At 46.9% G+C, this 21,681-nt stretch overlaps 1 protein-coding gene across 6 annotated transcripts in view; it reads right to left on the minus strand.

The window, feature by feature from the left end:
• Positions 1–809: 809 nt before the first annotated feature.
• KDM1A (lysine demethylase 1A) overlaps positions 810–21,681 on the minus strand; it is a 170,891-nt gene continuing 150,019 nt past the window's right edge. For all 6 annotated transcript variants that reach the window (XM_043532231.1, XM_043532230.1, XM_037881554.2 and 3 more), the window contains 4 exons: positions 14,456–14,570; positions 9,299–9,426; positions 3,720–3,866; positions 810–1,478 (listed from right to left, as the gene is read on the minus strand). In XM_043532231.1, coding sequence (XP_043388166.1) covers positions 1,293–1,478; positions 3,720–3,866; positions 9,299–9,426; positions 14,456–14,570 — 576 coding nt within the window. In that variant the 3' untranslated portion in view covers positions 810–1,292. The remainder of the gene's footprint in view (positions 1,479–3,719; positions 3,867–9,298; positions 9,427–14,455; positions 14,571–21,681) is intronic.

Below are 21,681 nucleotides of genomic sequence, written 5' to 3' on the forward strand. Positions count from 1 at the left end.
GCATGTGACTGATACTCAGGAGACCAAGGCCACCAGGCAGAAGACTGTATAACAGAGATTTCTTGCCTTAGGTTTTATTACTTAAAAAATTTCTCTCTCATTTCCTGTGTCCAGGTCTTCACATTAATCAGCCTGACTCACCTGAGCCTGCAGGTGAGACAGGGGTCTAGGAATGGGATCCACAAAAGACAGTGTGCTAGATGGGGAACTGCCAAAGCTAGCCAAAGGAGATGCTGAGGAGAGGAATGTGTCCTCAACTCCACCCCTCAGGGGGTTTGGTCCGGTTTGGGAGGAGGCGGCACCTCTCAATGCTAGCAACTCACAGCCGGGAACCCCTCTCCTGAAGTCTGCCATTCTTGCAAGAAATGCAGGAGGAGGAGGAGCATTCTCTCTTACAACTTTTAGCCCAGTGGTTAGAGAATATATCTGGGATGTGGGAGGCCAGAATTCAATTTCTCCCCACATACCCTCAGGAGAGCTCTCTCACCATTGAGCTATGGGATATTCTATTGTGGGGCTCCCTCAGTTTCTTCTGTTGAAGCTGTTCCATTTTGTATAAACAAACAGTTACGGGGGGAGTGGGGGGTGAAGCGGGAGAGAATGAATAATGCTGTAGCCTGGTGGTTATGGCATCCACTTGGCTTCCAGTCCCCTGATTCAAGGGCTATTTATCCCAAGTGAGAGATGACTCTGCAGTGGCTGAAGGGCTATTTTGGAGTGGTTCTGCGATGAGCATTACTTGTAGCTCTGCTTTTACTACGGAGGAGACAACTGCACCAATTTAATTCTCAAATGAAAGAGGAAGAAAGGAACTTGGTGAAAACTTTATTTTTTTCAAAACAAACAAAGAAGTCCACATAAGAGACAAATTCTACACTGTTACCAACAACCACCAGCTACAAGAGTCTGAAACCTTTTGTGCAATTACTGAACTGGGAACACACTAGTAGGTTCTTTATGTGCCGAAAGAAATCCAGCTAAACACTAGGAGCTTAGATTCCCAATGTATTTGCACTACCACAGGAATTCCTGACCAGTCTGGCAGTAAGAGACTGTATATATAGACACTCGGGCAAACAGACAGGCAGGGATCTGTATACCAGGTGCATGGGCAATAGTCAGATCATATTTCATAAGGCCATTCCAGTGGGGTGATGCTATTAAGTGACTTCTGGCACAGTGCTTTCAGTGGCTACTGCTAGAGACTATGAAGATATCTTGCTCCCAAAAACAAGTCCACAGCAAATGCATTATGAATCCATCACTCCTCTGTCTGGCAGCTTGAATCTCCGTTACATGCTAGGGGCCTGTGGTGTGGGCACGCCGGGTGTAGCTTGGCGTGGCAGCGTATACATGGCCCCAAGAAACTGGTCTGCAATACGTCCTGCTTCTCTCAGCCCACTCAGCAGAGCACCATGGACAGTTGCTGGGTAATTACGAATTGTATGTTCTCCTGCGAAGAAGAGGCGAGGAATTGGCTGGGAAGAAGAACAGACAGCACATTGTTAAGGGTGCCATGCAGTTGACTTAGCTCAGGTTCTCTCATATGAATGCTAGATTTCTCAGCAGAACCACTTAAAAATAAACATTTCTCCTATTCACAGAGTTACTTCTGCTGCACAAAGCTGGTTTAGGTATGAACTAGGTAACCTCATGGATGGTATAATCTTTCCTTCAACAAATGCCACTTGCCCAGAGGAGAATCCTCATGTGCCTCCCAACTATCACAAATTTTCAGCTTTAAAAAGACATCTATTGTGTTGCACGGGAACACTTTACTGCTGGCTGCTGAGGGCGCTGGGCATCAGAGCAAAAAGAAAGACTACCATAGAGTTCGGTTTTGAAGCCAGAAATTGGGCTGGAGAGAGAACACAGAATGTTGTGTATTCAACATTGTGTGTTTGATCATTTCCACACCACCACACCTGATTAAAGGCCTGTCTATACAAACTCTTACTGCATATTGAGCTGGGGTATAAATCTACTGCGTTTCAGCATACCAAACACACTAAGCATCCCCATTGATGCTGCTGCTGCGCACTAAAAGTTCACTAGTGCACACTGACATACTGTGGTTTGAATAAAGGCAGAGGGGAAAAACCTGAGACAATTAACGGTTTGTGCATTGCAGTCTGTGGTGCAGACTATCCAGCAACATAGCAGGGGCTAAACTAATCGATTTAACCAACCATAAAAGTATTTAGAGAGACTAAATGAGACCCTGGTCCTGGAGCCTCACCGTGCGGTGTTCAGAAGCCCCCTGCTTTTAGGGATTCCACCATTTGCTCAATAGGTTAGCAGAAAACAGGACTTTCACGGTGGCTCCTAAAATATGGACACTTCCCTAATCCCTTCAGCTTTATCCCATCACTCCTCACCGTGAAAACATTTTTAAATGATTCTTCAGAGGCATTTCTTGTAACTTATTACAACCCGTTCCTTCCCCCACTGATGTGATTACATGTTACAGGGTGGCCCCTTGCTACATCATGGCGAAGGTTGAGCTGAGTTGGTATTTTTGTTGCAAATCTTTGTAATGTACCTCAAGCAACTTGGGGGCTGGGAAGACACTTCGTGAATGACACTTATTTCTGTACACGCTTCCTGACAGGCAGATGATGTACTAGAGCGATTTATGCTCATTTCCACACACAACTCTGTTATAACATTATCTACCTCTCAGCTTTTTTCATGGACTAAGATGAGCCAAGTTCTTACTTTTACTTCTTGAACAGGAGGACCAGACTAAGAGCCAAGCGCATTCACTGCCATCAGGCATCTGAAACATTTTACCATGAGAAGTAACAGCACAAGAGGAAGTGATTACAGATTGCTCTGATGGAGCCTTTTCAAAACAGACTTTCCTCTACAGGACCCAGTCAAAAACTTGTTTAAATGGTATGTTCAGAAACATGAACGCTTTATTTTCTAATAAAAGCGGCAAAGAGTCCTGTGGCACCTTATAGACTAACAGACGTATCGGAGCATGAGCTTTCGTGGGTGAATACTCACTTTGTCAGATGCATCCAACGAAGTGGGTATTCACCCACAAAAGCTCATGCTCCAGTATGTCTGTTAGTCTATAAGATGCCACAGGACTCTTTGTTGCTTTTACAGATCCAGACTAACACGGCTATCCCTCTGAAGCTTATTTTCTAATGAAATTCAGTTACAGTTACCTGGTACAGTTCTCGAGAGGAATCCGAAGGTTCGTTAGTAGAGCTGGTCAAAAAATTTTTGATGGAAGAGTTTTCAGGTGGAGAAAATAGTTTCAAAGTCAAAACTTTTCTATTTTGATGAAAGTTTCAATGGAAAAGTATGAAAACAAATCATTTAATCTTTCTTGTTTCAATAAGGTAAAAATTTTTTTCAACCTTTATATTTAATATTGTATATTAGAAAATGTTTATTATTATATATATTTTATTATAATGCCTTGACATTACCAAAATGAAATATCTCCATGTTTCCAAATAGACATTTTTTAGAATTTCTGTTCAGGAGAAGTTTCAAAATTTTGACTTCTTTTTCCAAATTAGAACAAAAATTTCGAAATGTTGGAATTTCCCACAGGAAATTCTGTTTTCTGACCAGCTCTAATCGTTAAAGAATATCTGGAGAATGGATTAATTAGCGAATGCTCCTGTTTCCCAAATGGCTTTTGAAATCCCTATGTTCTCACGCCAGTCATTTCTAATTGCATTTGTAGATTCTCTCACCTGGGGAGCACCTGGAATGGCTGGTCCTGGAGTAATTGGCTGAGCCATCAAGTCATAATCATTTCCAGAAGATCCAGCCGCTACATAAGAATAGGACCCCCGGGCCCAAGGGTCAGCACGCCAACGAGATACCACTGTCTCCTTGGGCTAAGACAAGAAAAGAAGAATGTTGTGTTGTATATGTCACTAGTTTTACACAAGTAAAAGTAAAATAAGCATGATGCCCCTAATGAGGGATAGCTCAGTGGTTTGAGCATTGGCCTGCTAAACCCAGGGTTGTGAGTTCAATCCTTGAGGGGACCACTTAGGGATCTGGGGCAAAAATTGGGGATTTGAGCAGGGGATTGGGCGAGGTGACCTTCTGCGGCCCCTTCCGACTCCGAGATTCTGTGATATTCTGTGACCCCATGTTGTGTTGCCTGTATTTCGTTTCCCTGTGTGTCAAGAACTATTTGCCCCACAGGTTTCATGGATCAGGAAGCTCACTTCTGCAGATATTCTACCAGACACATGTAACAGGACATCAGTACAGAATCTCCACAGAACAGAGAAGATTGGAATCAGATGTTTTAAACAATCACAAAGCAGTGACTTAGCACCTGTTGAGAACTGCAATTACCATGCTGTCTGCGCATGGGAACAGAATTTATGCACTTAAAAATGTGCAAAATGGTAGCACTTCCTACAATTGTGAATGGAAGCAAGAGCACTTCTGAGACTCATGAAGCATCTTAGGGAATATCTTGCCTGACCAAACTGCTTTTGTCAGTTCTAGATCTGGGATGCCACATTATGACCCTGGCCCATATTTAAATTAGAGGGACATTACAGAAAAGAGTTACCTTTTCCGTAACTGGTGTTCTTCGACATGTGTTGTTCATGTTCATTCCACATTAGGTGTGTGCGCTCGCCACATGCACTGGTGCCGGAAGTATATGTAGGGGAGCGGCACCCGCATGGCTCCCCTCACCCTCAGTTCCTTCTTGCTGGAAACTCCGACAGTGGGGAAGGAGGGCGGGTCGTGGAATGGACATGAGCAACGTATCTTGAAGGACACCAGATACAGAAAAGGTAACTGTCTTTTCTTCTTTGAGTGCTTGCTCATGTCCAGTCCATATTAGGCGACTCCCAGCAGTTCCCGTGGAGGTGGGTAGGAGTTCACAGCTGCGCAAATTGTAATACAACTCTGCTGAGTGATGGCATAATTAGACATGAACATGTGGACCAAGGACCACATCGTGGCTCTACAGATGTCCTGGATCGGGATGTGCGCCAGGAAGACCGCTGAAGATGCCTGTGCTCTAGTTGAATGGGCCCTGACAATCGGCAGTGGTGGGACCTTTGTTAGCTTGTAACTGGTCTTTATGCAAGAGGTGATCCAATTGGAAATCCTCTGTGAAGAAACTGGAAGGCCCTTCATCCTATCCGCCATAACGATGAAGAGCTGGGTCGGTTTACGGAAACGCTTTGTACGCTCCAGGTAAAAGGCCAAGGCCCTCCGGAGATCCAGCGCATGCAGACGCCTCTCCTCAGCAGTCTTGTGCAGCTTGGGACAGAACACAGGCAGGAACATGTCCTTGCTCACGTGGAAGGAAAATACCACCTTCGGTAGGAAGGCTTGTCGGGGCTGCAGCTGGACCATGTCCTTATAAAACACTGTGTAAGGCGGTTCTGAGGTCAAGGCCTTAAATCTCAGACTGGTCTCACCGATGTCACCGCCACAAGGAAAGTGACCTTCCAGGACAAGTAGGAAAGGGAGCAGGAGCCCAGTGGGTCGAAAGGCGGGCCGGTGAGCCTGGAGAGGACCAGGTTAAGGTCCCACTGCGGGACAGGGGCCCATACCGGCGGGTAAAGCCTCTTGAGGCCCCTCAGGAACCTGACGGTCATGTCATGAGAAAAGACCATCTGACCTTGGATCGGCTGGTGGAACACGGAGATGGCCGCAAGGTGCACTCTAATGGAAGAATGCGCCAGACCCTGGGTCCTGAGGTGCAGTAAATAGTCCAAGATTAACTGCACTGAGGAACGCGAAGGAGAAATGTCACTCTCCGACGCCCAGCAGGAAAACCTTGTCCACTTGGCCAGGTAAGTTAGTCTCATGGATATCTTCCTACTTCCGAGGAGGACCTGCTGGACCTCCTCTGAGCAGGTACGCTCCTCCAGGTTCAACCATGGAGCATCCATACCAAGAGGTTTAGAGACTCAAGGTTGGGGTGTAGGAGCTGACCATGATCCTGTGACAGCAGGTCCCAACGGTAGGGAAGGGGCCAGGGAGGGGCCACCGCCATGTTCATGAGCATGCTGAATCAGTGCAGGCGAGGCCACGCAGAGGAGATCACAATAAGCTGTGCCTTGTCCCTTTTGATCTTTACTAAGACCCAGCTGACCAGAGGAATCAGAGGGAATGCGTACATCAGATCCTAAGCACACGACAGGAGGAAGGCATCAGAGAGGGAGCCCTTGCTCAGGCCCTGCTGGGAGCAAAACCAATGGCACTTTCTGTTTCGCCTGGTGGCAAACAGATCTACTTGGGGAATTCCCCACCTCTAGAAGATTACGCAGGCCACCTCCAGGTGGAGCAACCACTTGTGGTGAGAGGAGAAGTCCCTGCTGAGGTGATCTGCTAGGCGATGCCATGGAGGTGACCAGCTTCCAGATGGATACCGTGGCTGATGCAGAAGTCCCAGAGATGGAGAGCCTCTTGGCAGATAGCCAACAGATGCGCTCCTCCTTGCCTGTTCATGCAGAACACCGAAGTCATATTGTCCATTAGGACTCTCACCGCTTTGCCCAACAGGTGCAGCAGGAAGACCCCGCAAGCTAGCCGGACCGCTCTGAGCTTCTTGACATTTATGTGTAACGTTGTCTCCTCCGGGGTCCACATCCCCTGGGTCTGGAGTTGTCTGAGGCGCACCCCCAAACAAGGTCCAAAGCTTCTGACACTAGCTCGACATATGGAGTGGGACTGTCGAACAGGACTCCTTCCAGGACCTTTTTGCGCTCAGTCTACCACCACAGTGAGGTGAGAACCGCTGGAGGAATGGTTACGATCTCTTTCAGGTGGTCCCTGGATTGGGAATGGGTTGACGCCAGCCATTGCTGCAGGGCCTGCAAGCGGAGCCTGGCATGGCGGACCACATATGTGAAAACTGCCATGTGGCCTAGCAGGTGCAGGCAAACCCTGGCCATTGTCAGGGGAAATGTGGACACTTCCGCGATGAGGTCCATCAGGGCCTGAAACCTGTCTAACGGAAGGAGTGCTCTCGCCCGGGTCGAGTCGAGCATGGCCCCGATGAATTCTATCCTTTGAGCTGGAACTAACATGGACTTTCTGTGGTTGACCAGCAGTCCCAAGGAATGGCACGTGGCTTGTAATATAGTGACATCGCTTTGGACCTGAGCCTTGGAGCTGTCTTAGACCAGCCAGTAATCAAGGTACGGGTAAACCGGGATATCACGATGCCTGAGGTAGGCCGCGACTACTGCCATGCACTTGATAAACACCCTTGGTGCTGTAGCGAGGCCAAACGGAAGGACCACAACTGGTAGTGGGCTGAACCAACCATTAAACGGAGAAAGCCAGTGTGTCCTGGGAAGATCGCTATGTGAAAGTATGCATCTTTCAAGTCGAGGGGGGCATATCTGTCTCCCGGATCCAGGGAGGGGATAATGGAGGCCAGGGAGACCATGCAAAACTTTAGCTTCCTTAGGTATCTGTTGAGGTCTCACAGGTCCAGGAAGGGACGCAGACCACCCTTGGCCTTTGGGAACAGAAACCCTTGTTCTGGTAAGGAGGTGAGTGATTGTAGAGGGCTCCAATGCGTCTGCCTCCCTAACTCAGAGGCATGACAGTGTCGAGCGGGTGAGTGGTGACGGGACGTCCCCCACAATGGGGATCAGTACTGTTGGGGTGAGGGCGGATGGAAAGGTCCCAAGGTGGCCTTACCCCGAGATCTGGGCACTGCCAGGAGCATCAGGATTTCCTGAGCAGCCTGGAGTGCTTCAGGTGTCCATGGCACCTGAAGCTGATGAAGGCCCGCCTCTGTGTCCGGGCTTCCAGGCAAGGAACGGGGTGGGTTGCATCGCTCGACATGAGCTGAGGCCCAACTTCCCTACGGGGGAGATGAGCCGCTCAGCGCGGGTCTTAGCTCACCCCCAGCCCTGTCCTTCCCCTTGCAGGGAGTAGGAGACCATCCCCTACCAGGCTTCTTTGATTTCTTGGCTGGGGCTGAGGACAGGGATCAGTGCCGGTGGGGCACCACACACCGATGCCACGGTGCTGGGTGCCGAGTTGGACCTTTGCTCCGGGGCCAGAGTGAGCGCTGACTCCATCAGGAGCGCTTGGAGTCTGATTTCAAGCTCTTTCTTAGTCCTAGGTTTAAAGGACTTGCAGATTCAACACTTATAACTTACGTGCCCTTCACCGAGGCACCTGAGACAGCTACTATGCGGATTGCTTATGGGCATGGGCCATTTGCAGCGATTGCAGGGCTTAAAGTCTGGGGACCGGGGCATGCCCTGTCCCCCAGCTAAGTCCCTGACGGGACTAAGAAAACTAACTATTGCTAAGGGCTAACTAACTCAGTTACTATCTATGAACACTAACTTTACAAGAACTCTACACACCTAATGTGAAATGGACATGAGCAAGCACTCGAAGAAGAATCTGATATTGCAAGGATGGCCAACCTGTGGCTCCAGAGCCACATACGGCTCTTCAGAAGTTAATATGCGGCTCCTTGTACAGGTACCGACTCTGGGGCTGGAGCTACAGGCACCAACTTTCCAATGTGGCGGGGGGTGCTCACTGCTCAACCCCTGGCTCTGCCACAGGCCCTGCCCCCACTCCACCCCTTCCCGCCCCCTTCCCTGCTGTGCCCTCGCTCCTCCCCCCCAGAGCCTCCTGCACCCCACAAAACAGCTGATTAGGAGGTGCGGGGAGGGAGGGGGAGGCGCTGCCTGGTGGATGGGAGGCGCTGGGAATGGGGGGAGGTGACGAGCTGATGGGGGGGTAGGGCCTGCTGACGTACTCTTGTGGCTCTCTGGCAATGTACATTGATAAATTCTGGATCCTTCTCAGGCTCAGGTTGGCCACCCCGGGATATTGTGATAAATGTATCAAAGATGTAAACATTGTGCTAGGTCAGTTAGGATCCTCTGTGCTAAATGTATTAACAATTGGTCATTCTTTCACAAAAATTGCTATCCTTGCCCTGATCCTAGTCCAAAGATAGAATTCTTGAATTAATTTATGTACATGTGGCCATTTTAGTTTACACAATTTTAAGACTTGTCAGATTAAGTGTGGCCCTGGAGAATGAACAATTCAAAACCCATCTAAAGTCCTACAATGTCTTTGACATTTTGAAAAATGGTTATGGTCTTGATAGATTCACTCCATAAACAGGTCTAGAAAAGAACAGCTGGCACTCCCATATACCATGGAGGCATTCAAACACTGATGCAAAGAGTGGCATAAATATCTAGCACAGACAGGTAGATAATACAATCAATTATCTAGGATTCTTATGTTTTCTAGGACTCAGAGACTGATACACAAAATGGAGCGTGAGTAGTACCTGGGGGACAGCACTGCTGCCAAAGATGCCTTTGAGAATTGCAAGGCAGCGCCCAACGATGACATCATCACTGATGTTTTCCATGATCCCAGCTGCTTCTCCTGCTACTAAGGCTAAGAGAATTGGAGCTAAGGAGGAGGAGGAAAAACAATGCATCAAGGTGCTGGCAGATTTTTTTAAATTATGCATAAAGTACTTTAATTTAGAAAAATGTGGAACAGAACCTAAATTTTCAGGACAAACCAAACCCAATAAAATTATAAAATGGCCTTAAGTCACCAAGAGCCAGGCAAGCCACCACAGTGCAAATACTTCACTTTGAAATAAGTGAGATAAGGTTACATTATAATTAAAATGGACATTTTGTTAGTTTCTTAGCTGGGACAATCCGAATGATGGGAATGTTAAATATCACTGTTTATAACCTGCTTAGGAAAGATTAAGTTGGTAAAAGAGATGGGGGTGGCCCTCATTAAAGACACCATTGCTTTTTTAAAATGGGGAATCATGGTGTGTGTCTAGTGGGGCTCCAGAGGAACTGGTACTGTGCCTGATGCTAGTCAACACTTTTATGAATGATCTGGAAATAAAGACAAAATCATTGATGACACAGACTGGCAGAGTGGTAAACAATGATGAAGACAGGACTGTCATACAGAGTGATCCGGATTGCTTGGTAAAGGGAAGTTACTTACCCTTTTGTAACAGGAGTTCTTTGAGATGTGTGTTCCCTACCTGTATTCCACTGTGGATACGTGTGTAGTCCATGCACTTGAGACTAGAGAATTCTAGCAAGTAGTGTCTGTTAGTCTGCGCCCCTGCTTGCCTCAGTAAGTGCTGAGGACATAATGAGGGCTGCAGGCCAATAACGCTCCAGTTCTTCCTCTTACTGTGAATAAGAGAAGATCTGAAGCAGAAGGGAAGGATGGCAGGTAGTGGAATACAGATAGGGACCATACATCTCAAAAAACTCCAGTTACAAAGGGTAAGTAACTTTCCTTTCCTCCTCTTCAAGTGCTGGTCCCGCTGTGTATTCCACTGTGGGTGACTGACAAGCAGTACTCAGAGAAGGGTGCGTGTATATAGGTGGTATGGCCACTTGCAGAACTGCTCTCCCAAAGGATGAGTCAGCAGAGGAAGCTTGGACCAAAATGTGATGTCTCCTGCATGGATGGAACTATAGTGCTGCCTTGCAAACATGAAGCAGAGATACTTCTTGAAGTGATTCTGCTGAGGCTGCCTAAGTTCTCATGGCGTGCGCTCACTCCCCAGGTGGAGCAGGAAGGTGTACTAACTGATACAATAAGATACAGCCAGAGATCCACTTGGAGACCCTCTGGTAGGAAATTGCTTGTCCTTGACCTCATTTCATTTTGGCAAAGAACAGCCTAGGTGACTTTCTGGTCTGTTTTGTTCTCCATTGGTAAAATGCCTAAGTTCATCTCACATTGAGGGAGCAGTCTTTTCTCAATGCTGGAGGTATGGGGCTTTAGAAAGAACATAGGTAAGTGGATAGTCTAGTTTATGTGAAATTCCAAAGCTTCTTTAGGGCTGGGAATTTTGGATGCAGTCATGGTGAGATCTTGTCTTTATGAAATACAGGAGGGTCTGCCATGAGGGCTTCCAGTTCACCTACCCCTCTGACTGAGGTGATGGAAACAAGGAAAGCAACCTCCATAGACAGGTAAAGCATCAAACAGGTAGCCAGGGGTTCAAATACTAACTTAAGATCCAACTGAGGGGTTGGTCTTATTACTGGTGGGAAAGTTCTAATTCAGCCCCTTTAAGAACCGAGAGATGAACCTGTATTGAGCTAAGGGAAAGACCTGTCATCTTGAGGGTAAGGAGGTAATCCAAAAGAACTGTTTGACAAGTTTTGAAATAAATGTTCTAGGTCTGACACCCAAGCATGAGGTGAAGAGCTTCTAGGCTGAGATGTCTGTCCTCGCCTTCCTCTTGAATCAAGAGGTCCGGAAAGGGATGAATAATGATGGACGGCTGGCCCGACATATGCAGGAGACCTGGGAACCAGAACTGCCTGGGCCATTTGGGCACAAGAATAACTCTTACTCTGTCCTGTTGAATGTTCTGCAGTACTCGTCTTGACAATGCCTTGGCTGGGATGACTTAGTTGGGATTGGTCCTGCTTTGAGCAGGGGGTTGGACTAGATACCTCCTGAGGTCTCTTCCAACCCTAATCTTCTATGATTCTACCTGAGAAAGCAGGAGGATAGGAGGAAAGGCATAGTTCAAACTGTCTGTCAAGGGAATAGAGAGCATTCTACTCTAAAAAGTGGTCCTGAGCTCCCCTGGAACTGTATATGCTGCATTTCCTGTTTGCGTGCGGAAGGGTTCCCCACTGAGAGAAAATGCGGTTCACCACTGAGCTGTGTAACTTCCACTCTTGGTCAGTGGCAAAGTGCTAGCTGAGGCTGTCTGCCAGCAAATTCTTGGCTCCTGGGAGGTATGGTGCTGATGGGATGAAGTGGTTCTCTATATACCAGTTCCATAAACTAACTGCTTCGATACGCAGGGGAATGGATCTCGCTCCTCCCTAGTTTTTAAGGTAGATTACAATTGTCATATTGATTGACATTATGAGAATGTGATGAAATTGGATTAATGGCATGCTTGTCACACTGCTCTGAATTCCAGGAGATTTACATGCATCCTGGTTTCCAGAGGCACCCAAGGGTCATCTGCTGTGTGATCATCCATGTGAGTCCCCACCCTACAAAGAGGCATCTGTGATTACGGTCCTCTTGGGTGTGGGGGATAGGAAATGAATGCCCATGCACACTTGTGCATGATCTTTCCACCAGCTCAGAGATACTCTTATCTTGATGGGGATTGTCACTAAAGTATTCATGCTGTATCTGCTTGGGACATATACTGTGTGAAGCCAACCCTGTAGGCAGCGGAGGTAAAGTCTAGTGAATGGCATTACTTAAGTACATGATGTCATGTGACCCAAGAGAAAAAGGCAAATCCAGGCCGATGTCCATGGGTTTGCATAATCTGACCTATCAGTCTGCTTCTGGCTTAGAGTCCGTCTGTAGAGAGATAAGCCTTTGCCCTGAGTGAGTCTAAAGTTGCTCCTACGAAATCTACAGTCTAGGTTTCAGTCAATAGACTTTTTCATGTTCACAGAGATTCCCAAGGATGGTAGGAGACAGAACAGCAACAAGATTGATGCTATCACTTCTGGACATGTCATGCCTGTAAGAAGCTTGCCATCTAGATACAGGAAGATGGTAAAACTACCCCCTCTGATATGTGCTGGTATTACAGAAAACACTTTTGGGAAGACCCTGGGTGCAGTTGCTAGACTGAACCAACGTATCCTGTATTGACAGTAGTCAGGACCTATCACAAATCTGAAAATCTTCTGTAGGAAGGGTGACTATCAACATGAAAGCATGCGTCTTTCATATTGAGAACTGTGAACTATGTCTTTCTAGTGCTGGTATTATCGATGCCAAGGTAACCATGTGGAATTTTATCGTGTCAATAAAGATACAGACTTGGGTACCACTGGTCCTGAGGGGGGCGTGTGTGTGTCTCCATTTGAATGGATGAGATTGGTAGTAGGAGAATCTTGAACTCATTTAGGCTGATCTACCTCATTGCGGGGAAGATTGTTCCACTGGTACATCTGACTATCCTGATGATGAGAGTCCAATTCCATTGGCAGTAGCATTGGTATCTATGTTGGGAAGCCAGAGCTAGCAGACGGAATCAGAGATGAACTTCCACTTGGTGAAAGGCGGTCCTGACAATAGGAGAGATTGCAGATCCATGAAGATGGAGATATCCTCAGGAGTGGTGTAGAATACTGGCACCTTAGAAGGCTGTAGCTTGTTGCCTCATGCTGCCAGAGTCAGTGTAAAGGGACTCTTAGTAATCAGTGGTTCGTTACATGGTTGACATACTACCGCCCACGAAGGAGCCTCCGACCATGTGGTCATAGTCGGTACTGATGGTTCATGGTCTTTGGCTACCAGTGCTTAGTTGGTAGCAAAGTCAATGATGATGCAGGAAGCAATACTGAAGAAGCTGTGCTCTTACGCGCCTTCTGATAGTGGCTACAAGGCTTAGGAGGACCTAAATCCTCGTGTCCTGGGTCCAAGGAGTTATTTAGGGATCCCTTCTCTTAAATATAGGAGGGGATCTATTTTTATGCCCTGAGCGTCTCTCACTCTTGTGAGAAGGCCCCGTCAAAGGGTCCTTCGCTCTAGGCATTCCCATTCCTGAGCTAGACTGAGCTAGGAGGTGCCCTCCTCTGTGTCTCAGGTCAACACACACAGGGGTTCTCCCTGATGTGGATCTGACTGAGGCCTCATGGCGTGTTAGATTAGGTGCTTCCAAAGGTGGAGTTCCTGTACCTGACATGTTCAGCTGGGAAAGGAGCAGCCAATACTGCACTTAGCAGAGATAGGAGCTTCTCTGAGGTAGCAGAGGCAGACTGATGGTCATCACTGACAGAAAAGGAGTAGGGGCAGAAGAAGCAATTCTTAAAGCCTGGGCATAATCTAAGTCCTGCAAGGGGGCGGGGGGGGGGGGGGGGGGGGGGGGCGGGCGGGGAATGCTGATGGGTGGCCAGGATGTATGCAGGAGACTTGGGAACCAGAACTGCTTGGGCCATTTGAGCAGGGTGAGAATGACTCATGTTCTGTCCTGCTGAATCTTCTGCAGTACTTGAGGAAGGATGGGGATTCTTACTAACTACTATCTGAACTTCAGCAGTAAGGAGGAACTGAAGAAGCATCAGTCTGTTTTACCCCTAATGCCCTTGGCACAGACCACAAGGAGAGCAGGGATGCTGGCACAGACCAACAGACACTACTTGCTAGAATTTTCTGGTCTTGGGCGCATTGAGATTATGAATACCCACTGTGAAATACACACAGGGACCAGCACTCAAAGAACAACCTGAACTATTTCCAGCTCTGCCACTGATCTGCTTGACTTTTGGAAAGTCACTACTCCTCTCTGCCTTAGTTTGTCCATCTATAAAATGGAGGTAGTGATACTTTCTTCTAAAATCTACTGATGAAAAGCACTAAGTTTTATTATGATCATCATCAAATGGCTTTTTCTAGTTCTGTTACTGTGAAAAAGAAAATGACAATAAAACTGAACATCCAATACATTTACCTTTATAGAGATTCCAGAATAGAAAAAGTTCTCCTCTGCTGGCAGTAGTGCTGCCAACATGACCAAACAAATTGACACTTGGATCCCAGAAGACACGGTCAAAACATAATACCACCTAAAAATGAGAGGACTCAAGAGTTAAGAGGACCCAAAACTGAATATAATCATTCTCTGTACAGCTTTTAATGAGGGGAAATCTCAGGCTATTATTAAAATTCAGTGAATACAAAGTCACTTATCTATATACCGCCTTTCCATACAAAAGCATCCCACGGTAGTTTGCAACCTGATTAAAAAGCTATGGCACAGAGATCACTTCACCCACTGGGTAACAGTACATACCACCACACAATAGTTTAGAACAAGATGTGAGAAAGAACTCCCTAACTAAAAATGTAGGGAGAATTTGGTAGGGAAATTCTTTTTATTTAAAAGTGTGAACCCTTGCAGAAAGTGCCACGGGATCTTTAATATCCATAATAGGTTGTAAGCCTCATTTGCATGTTTGTCAATACAATGTCACTGAACTATGCCAGGTACAATGTCACTGAACTATACTTACTGAATATAAACGCCCAACATTACAACCCAAGTTACCACACCAACTATGGTCTTGATTATACATTCTTGTAGGCACTCTTAACGGTCTGGATATCTAGCACATTGAATGTTTCACAGACTATGATTAAATTAGGAAGGTTGCTTGGAACTAGAGAGTCATCTGGATTAGCAGTGCAGGTACACTATAGTATCAGTCTAACGTCCATCTACAGTTACACATATAAACCCGTTCTGTCATAAGACAAACTGCTTGAAAATTCAAAGACAAGCAAGAAGGTAGGATGAGAAGTGTGGATCTGTAGAGGAGATTAAAATCCATGTTAAGAAAAAAGAATGAAATAATTAGCTAGTAAGGAAGGCCTCATCAAATAACTGTGGAGGAAGAAGAGCAGGAAAGGAAAATAGTTAGACAACTTGAGCACACTCAAAAATCTGGTCTCTCACTGATGAGTTTTCAAAACTCATGAAAATACAGGGATATACTAAAGATTGGAGTAAATTAGTAGTTATTAATACTTATCTTACGAAAAGGAAATGTGTGACATTTGCTATCACAGTCCTTGAATTCTTATTTACATTCCTAGTAAAACAGAAAGAATGGTTACTTACCTTACAATAACTGTGGTTCAAGATGTATTGTCTGCAGCTTTCACTTTTGGTGCATATGTTCCTCATGTGCATCAATACTGGATTCTTTTTGAAAAGCAATCCATCTGTGGCTGCACCTGTCCCTTGGCTGCCCTCTTGTTCCCCAAAGCCAACTTCAACCATCACTCAGGTCCTTTGCCAATAAAGAATCCTACAGTAGCAGAACTCCAAATCAGTGGGGAAGGAGAGCAAGACATGGACTCCGTGTGGATAACACATCTCAAAGAACCACAGTTACTGTAAGATAGGTAAGCATTCTCTCCAAGTGATTGTCCATAGATTCCATTCTTGGTGATTAACACACAGTTGCCCAATTGCTTGGAGATGGGCAAGAGGAGTGCTACTTGAAGAGTGATTGCAGGACAGCCCTACCAAAATCAGCATCCAATCTGGAAGCTTGGACGGGGGAACAGCAAGTAGAAAGTCTGTGGACCTAGCTCCGCACGGCTGATCTACATACATCCCTGCATGCTCTAAGGTATGGAAAATGTTATCCAAACAGATAGCAGAGGCTGCCTGAGCCTTAGTGGAATAAAGTCTAATAAGACCAGAGGAATCTTTTCTAGGTAACTCCTGCTCCAATGGTGCCTTATGAGAAGGGTCCCGGAACAAGGTTGGGAAAAGGGGGTTGGAACCACCTGAAACCAGATGAGATACCCCTCGCTCATGACCTTGAGGGCCAAACAGTCATCCTAGCCCAGGCACCTTGTAAGTGGTTGAAATGGTCAAGTTAGGCCTTCAGCGCAGACATCACATTTGTTGCCTGTTGGACGTGCCAGGCAGTGAAGTAGCTGAGGAAGCAGGAGAGGATTGATTCCAGAAATCTCGGTCTCTTCCTTGGGAGGCTTTGTGTATTTTTGCTGAGGGTAGTATTTGGTGAGGATATTTGCCTATAGAAAGGCTGGTGACTCTGTGACTTCAGCTGCAGTGCTAGAATGTACAGTCCCAGAGATTGAAACACTTCGAGGAGAGGAAAGTGATCAGGAACAGTCAGCACGGGTTCACCGAGGGAAAGTCATGCCTGACTAAACTAACTGCCTTCTATGACGAGATAACTGGCTCTATGGATGAGGGGAAAGCAGTGGACGTGTTATTCCTTGACTTTAACAAAGCTTTTGATACGGTCTCCCACAGTATTCTTGCCAGCAAGCTAAAGTAGTATGGGCTGGATGAATGGACTAGAAGGTGGATAGAAAGCTGGCTAGATCATCGGGCTCAACGGGTAGTGATCAATGGCTCCATGTCTAGTTGGCAGCCGGTATCAAGCAGAGTGCCCCAAGGGTCAGTCCTGGGGCCAGTTTTGTTCAATATTTCCATTAATGATCTGGAGGATGGTATGGACTGCACCCTCAGCAAGTTTGCAGATGACACTAAACTGGGAGGAGCGGCAGATACGCTGGAGGGTAGGGATAGGATACAGAGGGACCTAGACAAATTAGGGGATTGGGCCAAAAGAAATCTGATGAGGTTCAATAAGAACAAGTGCAGTGTCCTGTACTTAGGACAGAAGAATCCCATGCACTGCTACAGACTAGGGACTGAGTGGCTAGGCAGCAGTTCTGCAGAAAAGGACCTAGGGATTACAGTGGACGAGAAGCTGGATATGAGTCAACAGTGTGCCCTTGTTGCCAAGAAGGCTAATGGCATTTTGGGCTGTATAAGTAGGAGCATTGCCAGCAGATCGAGGGACGTGATCATTCCCCTCTACTTGGCATGGGTGAGGCCATCTGGAGTACTGTGTCCAGTTTTCAGCCCCACACTACAAGAAGGATGTGGAAAAATTGGAAAGAGTCCAGCAGAGGGCAACAAAAATGATTAGGGGGCTGGAGCATATGATTTATGAAGGAACTGGGATTATTTAGTCTGGGGAAGAGAAGAATGAGGGGGGATTTGATAGCTGCTTTCAACTACCTGAAAGGGAGTTCCAAAGAGGATGGATTTAGACTGTTCTCAGTGTAGCAGATGACAGAACAAGGAGTAATGGTTTCAAGTTGCAATGCGGGAGGTTTAGGTTGGATATTAGGAAAAACTTTTTCACTAGGAGGGTGGTGAATTACTGGAATGGATTACCTAGGGAGGTGGTGGAATCGCCTTCCTTAGAGATTTTCAAGATCAGGCTTGACAAAGCCCTGGCTGGGATGATTTAGTTGGGGTTGGTCCTGCTTTGAGCAGGGGGTTGGACTAGATGACCTTCTGAGGTCCCTTCCAATCCTGATATTCTATGATTGCAAGGTCATTTGCAAATCTTTAAGTGTATAGAGCATCTCCTCAATACCACTGTTGAATAGCTCATTGCCCTCAAACTGGAGGTCCCCAATGGGCACCTGAACCTCCTTCAGAATCTCAGATGCCTGTAGCCAGGAGGACCACCTCATAGTAAAGGGAACGGTCATCATTCTCAGTGCTGTGTTAGATGTATCCAGTGCAGCTTCAAGTGATGTTCTGGTCATGAGCTGACCTTAGGATATGAGGGATTTCATCTCCTCCCGGTATTCTTCTGGTAGTTTGCCCACAAAGTTAGAGACCCCTTTCCAGATTAAAAAGTCACATTTTGAGAGTAGAGATTGGTAGCTGGGTACTCTCATTTGCAGGCTCATCAACAAGTAAACCTTCAAGACAAAAAACTAACTTTTTTGGGTTCTTCGTGCGAAGGGTGGACTTTGGTAGACCCTGCTCTATGGATTTTGCTTGAACCACAAGGGAGCCCAGCACAGGATACTGGTAGAAATACCTGAAGGCACTTGATAGGGAGGTTAAGTACTCTTGGAAGTAGCAAGAATTGAAGCTGGCACATGCCAGATTGTCATGGCATGTGAGAGAAGCTTTTGATTTGTGGGCATCACCAGTTTCCCTGGAATCTCAGTCTGGAGGATGTTGAGAAGATTGTGCTGCTTCTTCTGGATAGATTCATAGATTCCAAGGCAAGAAGGCACCATTGTGATCATGTAGTCTGGCCTCCTGTATAACAAGGATATCCAGCACTGTCTTCATTAGGTCTTGGAAGTCCATTGAAGTTGCAGAGGGCCTCATCCAGAGAGGAATATAAAATGGGAGGTGGTGCTGCATGTTCCTGTTCTGGGGAGTAATCATCCTCACCTTCCATTAGTTGGGGTTTAATCAAGCAAGAAGTTTAGGAAGGTTGTATCTGCTCCCTAGGCGAAGGAGATCTGGCCCTTGGGACTGTGGAGGCTTTCTCCTGAATATGGATTCCCACTCCAAGAGGACCAATAGGGTAATGGTTGATAAGGGTAGTGAAGGGGAGGACACATGAGCAGGTATCAGCCAGGCTGTTCCCTGTGCGAACCAGAAGACTTTATGGCATCCCTAAGGGATAAATTCCTGAACTCCCTTCCAGACTTCCAGTGCACTAACCATGGAGATGATGGGGCATGCACAGGGGAGGACTACATTCCTCTGAGGATGAGGAGTAAGGGAAGTTGTGGTCATGTCAGGAGTACCTTGTCTAGTGTAAGTAGACGGGGGCAGGGACAGTAGCTGAGGATTTGGCAAAAACCTCTCTTAGGGCTTGCCCACATTGGGGGGCGGGGGAGGCATCATGATGATTAACTTCACAGTCTCTCTCGCTGGTCTGCTCTTTGCTTTTTTGAATAAGGCCATTCAGAGGTAGTGTATCATCATCGGCAGTCAGGACAGCCTACAGGGGATACAGAGGGGATTACTATCCAGATTGCGCCCAGATGTCCCTCACTAAACTCTGATATCATGTAAGCACCTCTAAGGCACAACAAAATTGCAAAGTCAAACTGGAAACCATTTCCAACACCCCACAGCCTCCAGGACACAACTGCAAATGCAAACAGCGTACACTGCAGATACAAAAATTCCATTCTAGATCCCCCACACATACCACTTACCATCTCTGAGGACCCCCCAATTCTGGGGAAAAGCTCAGAGAGGTGAAATAAGAAATATATTTAAAATGCTGTAATTGATTCTCTGGAATATGAACAACAACTACTTGTTTTTCTCCCCTCGTCTTCTAGCCCTGGCACCTGCAGCAGCCAGACCGTCAAGGACAGGGACTTTATCAACAGCTGAGCAGCTCGCTAACTTGAGGGGGATGAAACTGAGAACCTGCAATAAAATGTTAACAGACCTCCTTGCAGAATGCCCCCCAAAACTGAGGTAGTATTTGAGGTCAGAGAGGAAAGAGAGACCGGGAGCTATCCAGACAGTGCATTGTAGTCGCCAGAAACACTAAAAAGAAAGACAGGGGCATGCAGAATCAACTCCTAGAGGCGATACAGAAGCAGAATGCTTTGCTGCAGTGCATGCAGCTAGCAGGCACCCAGACAATCCAGCACTCTCAACCGTGTTCTGCAGCCCCTGGACCAAAAACAGTTACCTACCTTTTGTAACTGTTGTTCTTCGAGATGTGTTGCTTATGTCCATTCCATGCTAGGTGTGCATCTGCCCACGTGCACTGTTGTCAGAATTTTTGCCTTAGTGGTATCTATAGGGCCGGCTCTGGTGCCCTCTGGAGTCCCGTACTCATGCACCAATATATGAGGCGCCACCAGCCCTACGCCCTCTCTCAGTTCCTTCTTGCCAGCAACTCTGATAGAGGGGCAAGGAGGGCGGGTCATGGAATGGACACGAGCAACACATCCCAAAGAACAGCTGTTATGAAAGTTTAATAACTGTTTTTTCTTCTTCGAGTGCTTGCTCATTTCGATTCCATGCTAGGTGACTCACAAGCAGTATCCCTGGAGGTGTGCTCAGAGTTCACGGATTAGCAGTTTGCAACACTGCTCTACCGAAGCTCACATCATCCCAGGCCTGCTGGGTGATGGCATAATGAGATGCAAAAGTATGGATAGATGACTACATAGAGGCTCTACAGATGTCTTGAATTGGCACTTGGGCAAAGAAAGCTGATGATGAAGCCTGTGCTCTGGTGGAATGGGCAGTTTACAATCGCTGGTGGTGACACTTTTGCCTGTTCATAACAAAACTTGATGCAGACTGTTATCCAGGAAGAGATTCTTTGAGCAGAAACAGGTAGACCTTTCATTCTGCCTGCTACTATGACAAAAATCTGCGCTGACTTATAGAACGGCTTAGCTCTTTCAATGTAAAAGGCCAGTACTCACCTAACATCCAGAGTATGCAACCTGCGCTCCTCACCAGATTTACGAGGTTTTGGTGGAAAGACTTGCAGAAATATGTCCTGATTGTTGTGAAACTGCGACACCTTCAGTAAAAAAGCTGTATGTGGTCGCACTTGGACTTTGTCCTTATAGAACATTGTGTAGGGTGGCTCTGACATAAGTGCTCTGATTTCAGAGACCCTTTGGGCCGAAGTGATTGCTATCAGGAAGGAGACCTTCCATGAGAGGAGTAGGAGGGAACAAGAGGCCAATGGCTTAAAGGGTGGCACTGTGAGCTTTGACAGTACTAGATTCAGGTCCCAAGGTGGGACAGGGTCACGAACTTGAGGGTAAAGTTGCTCCAGACCTTTCAGAAACCTGACCGTCATGTGATGGGAAAAAACCGACCTGCCCTGGATTGGAGGCTGCCAAGGGGACTAACTGATGAAAGGATCAGGCGTTGGTGCTTGATATGCAAAAGGTAGTCCAGAATCAACTGTAGCGATGCCTGGTCAAGCAAAAGATTCCAGTCCAAGGCCCAACATGCAAAACATTTCCACTTGGCTAGGTAGGTCGCCCTGGTTGAGGATTTTCTGCTACCCACCAGGACCTGCTGAACTTGTGCCGAGCATGCTTGCTCTTCCACATTTAGCCCAGCAGCAGCTATGCTGTCAGGTGCAGGGCTGCGAGGTTCGGTACAGCAGTCAGCCATGGTTCTGGGAGAGTAAGTCCATCCAGAGTGGTAGTTCTATAGGTTCCACTATCGAGTGCGCCAACAGCTTCCCGAACCAGTGCTGGCGGGGCCACGCCGGCACTATCAGGATTACCTTCGCCTTGTCCCACTTGATCTTCACGAGGACCCTGACCATGGGAGTAAAACTGCATCGGAAAGGCAGCTTTTGTTGA

Source organism: Chelonia mydas, chromosome 19 (assembly GCF_015237465.2).
Source record: "Chelonia mydas isolate rCheMyd1 chromosome 19, rCheMyd1.pri.v2, whole genome shotgun sequence".
In the NCBI taxonomy this organism is placed as follows: Eukaryota; Metazoa; Chordata; order Testudines; family Cheloniidae; genus Chelonia; species Chelonia mydas.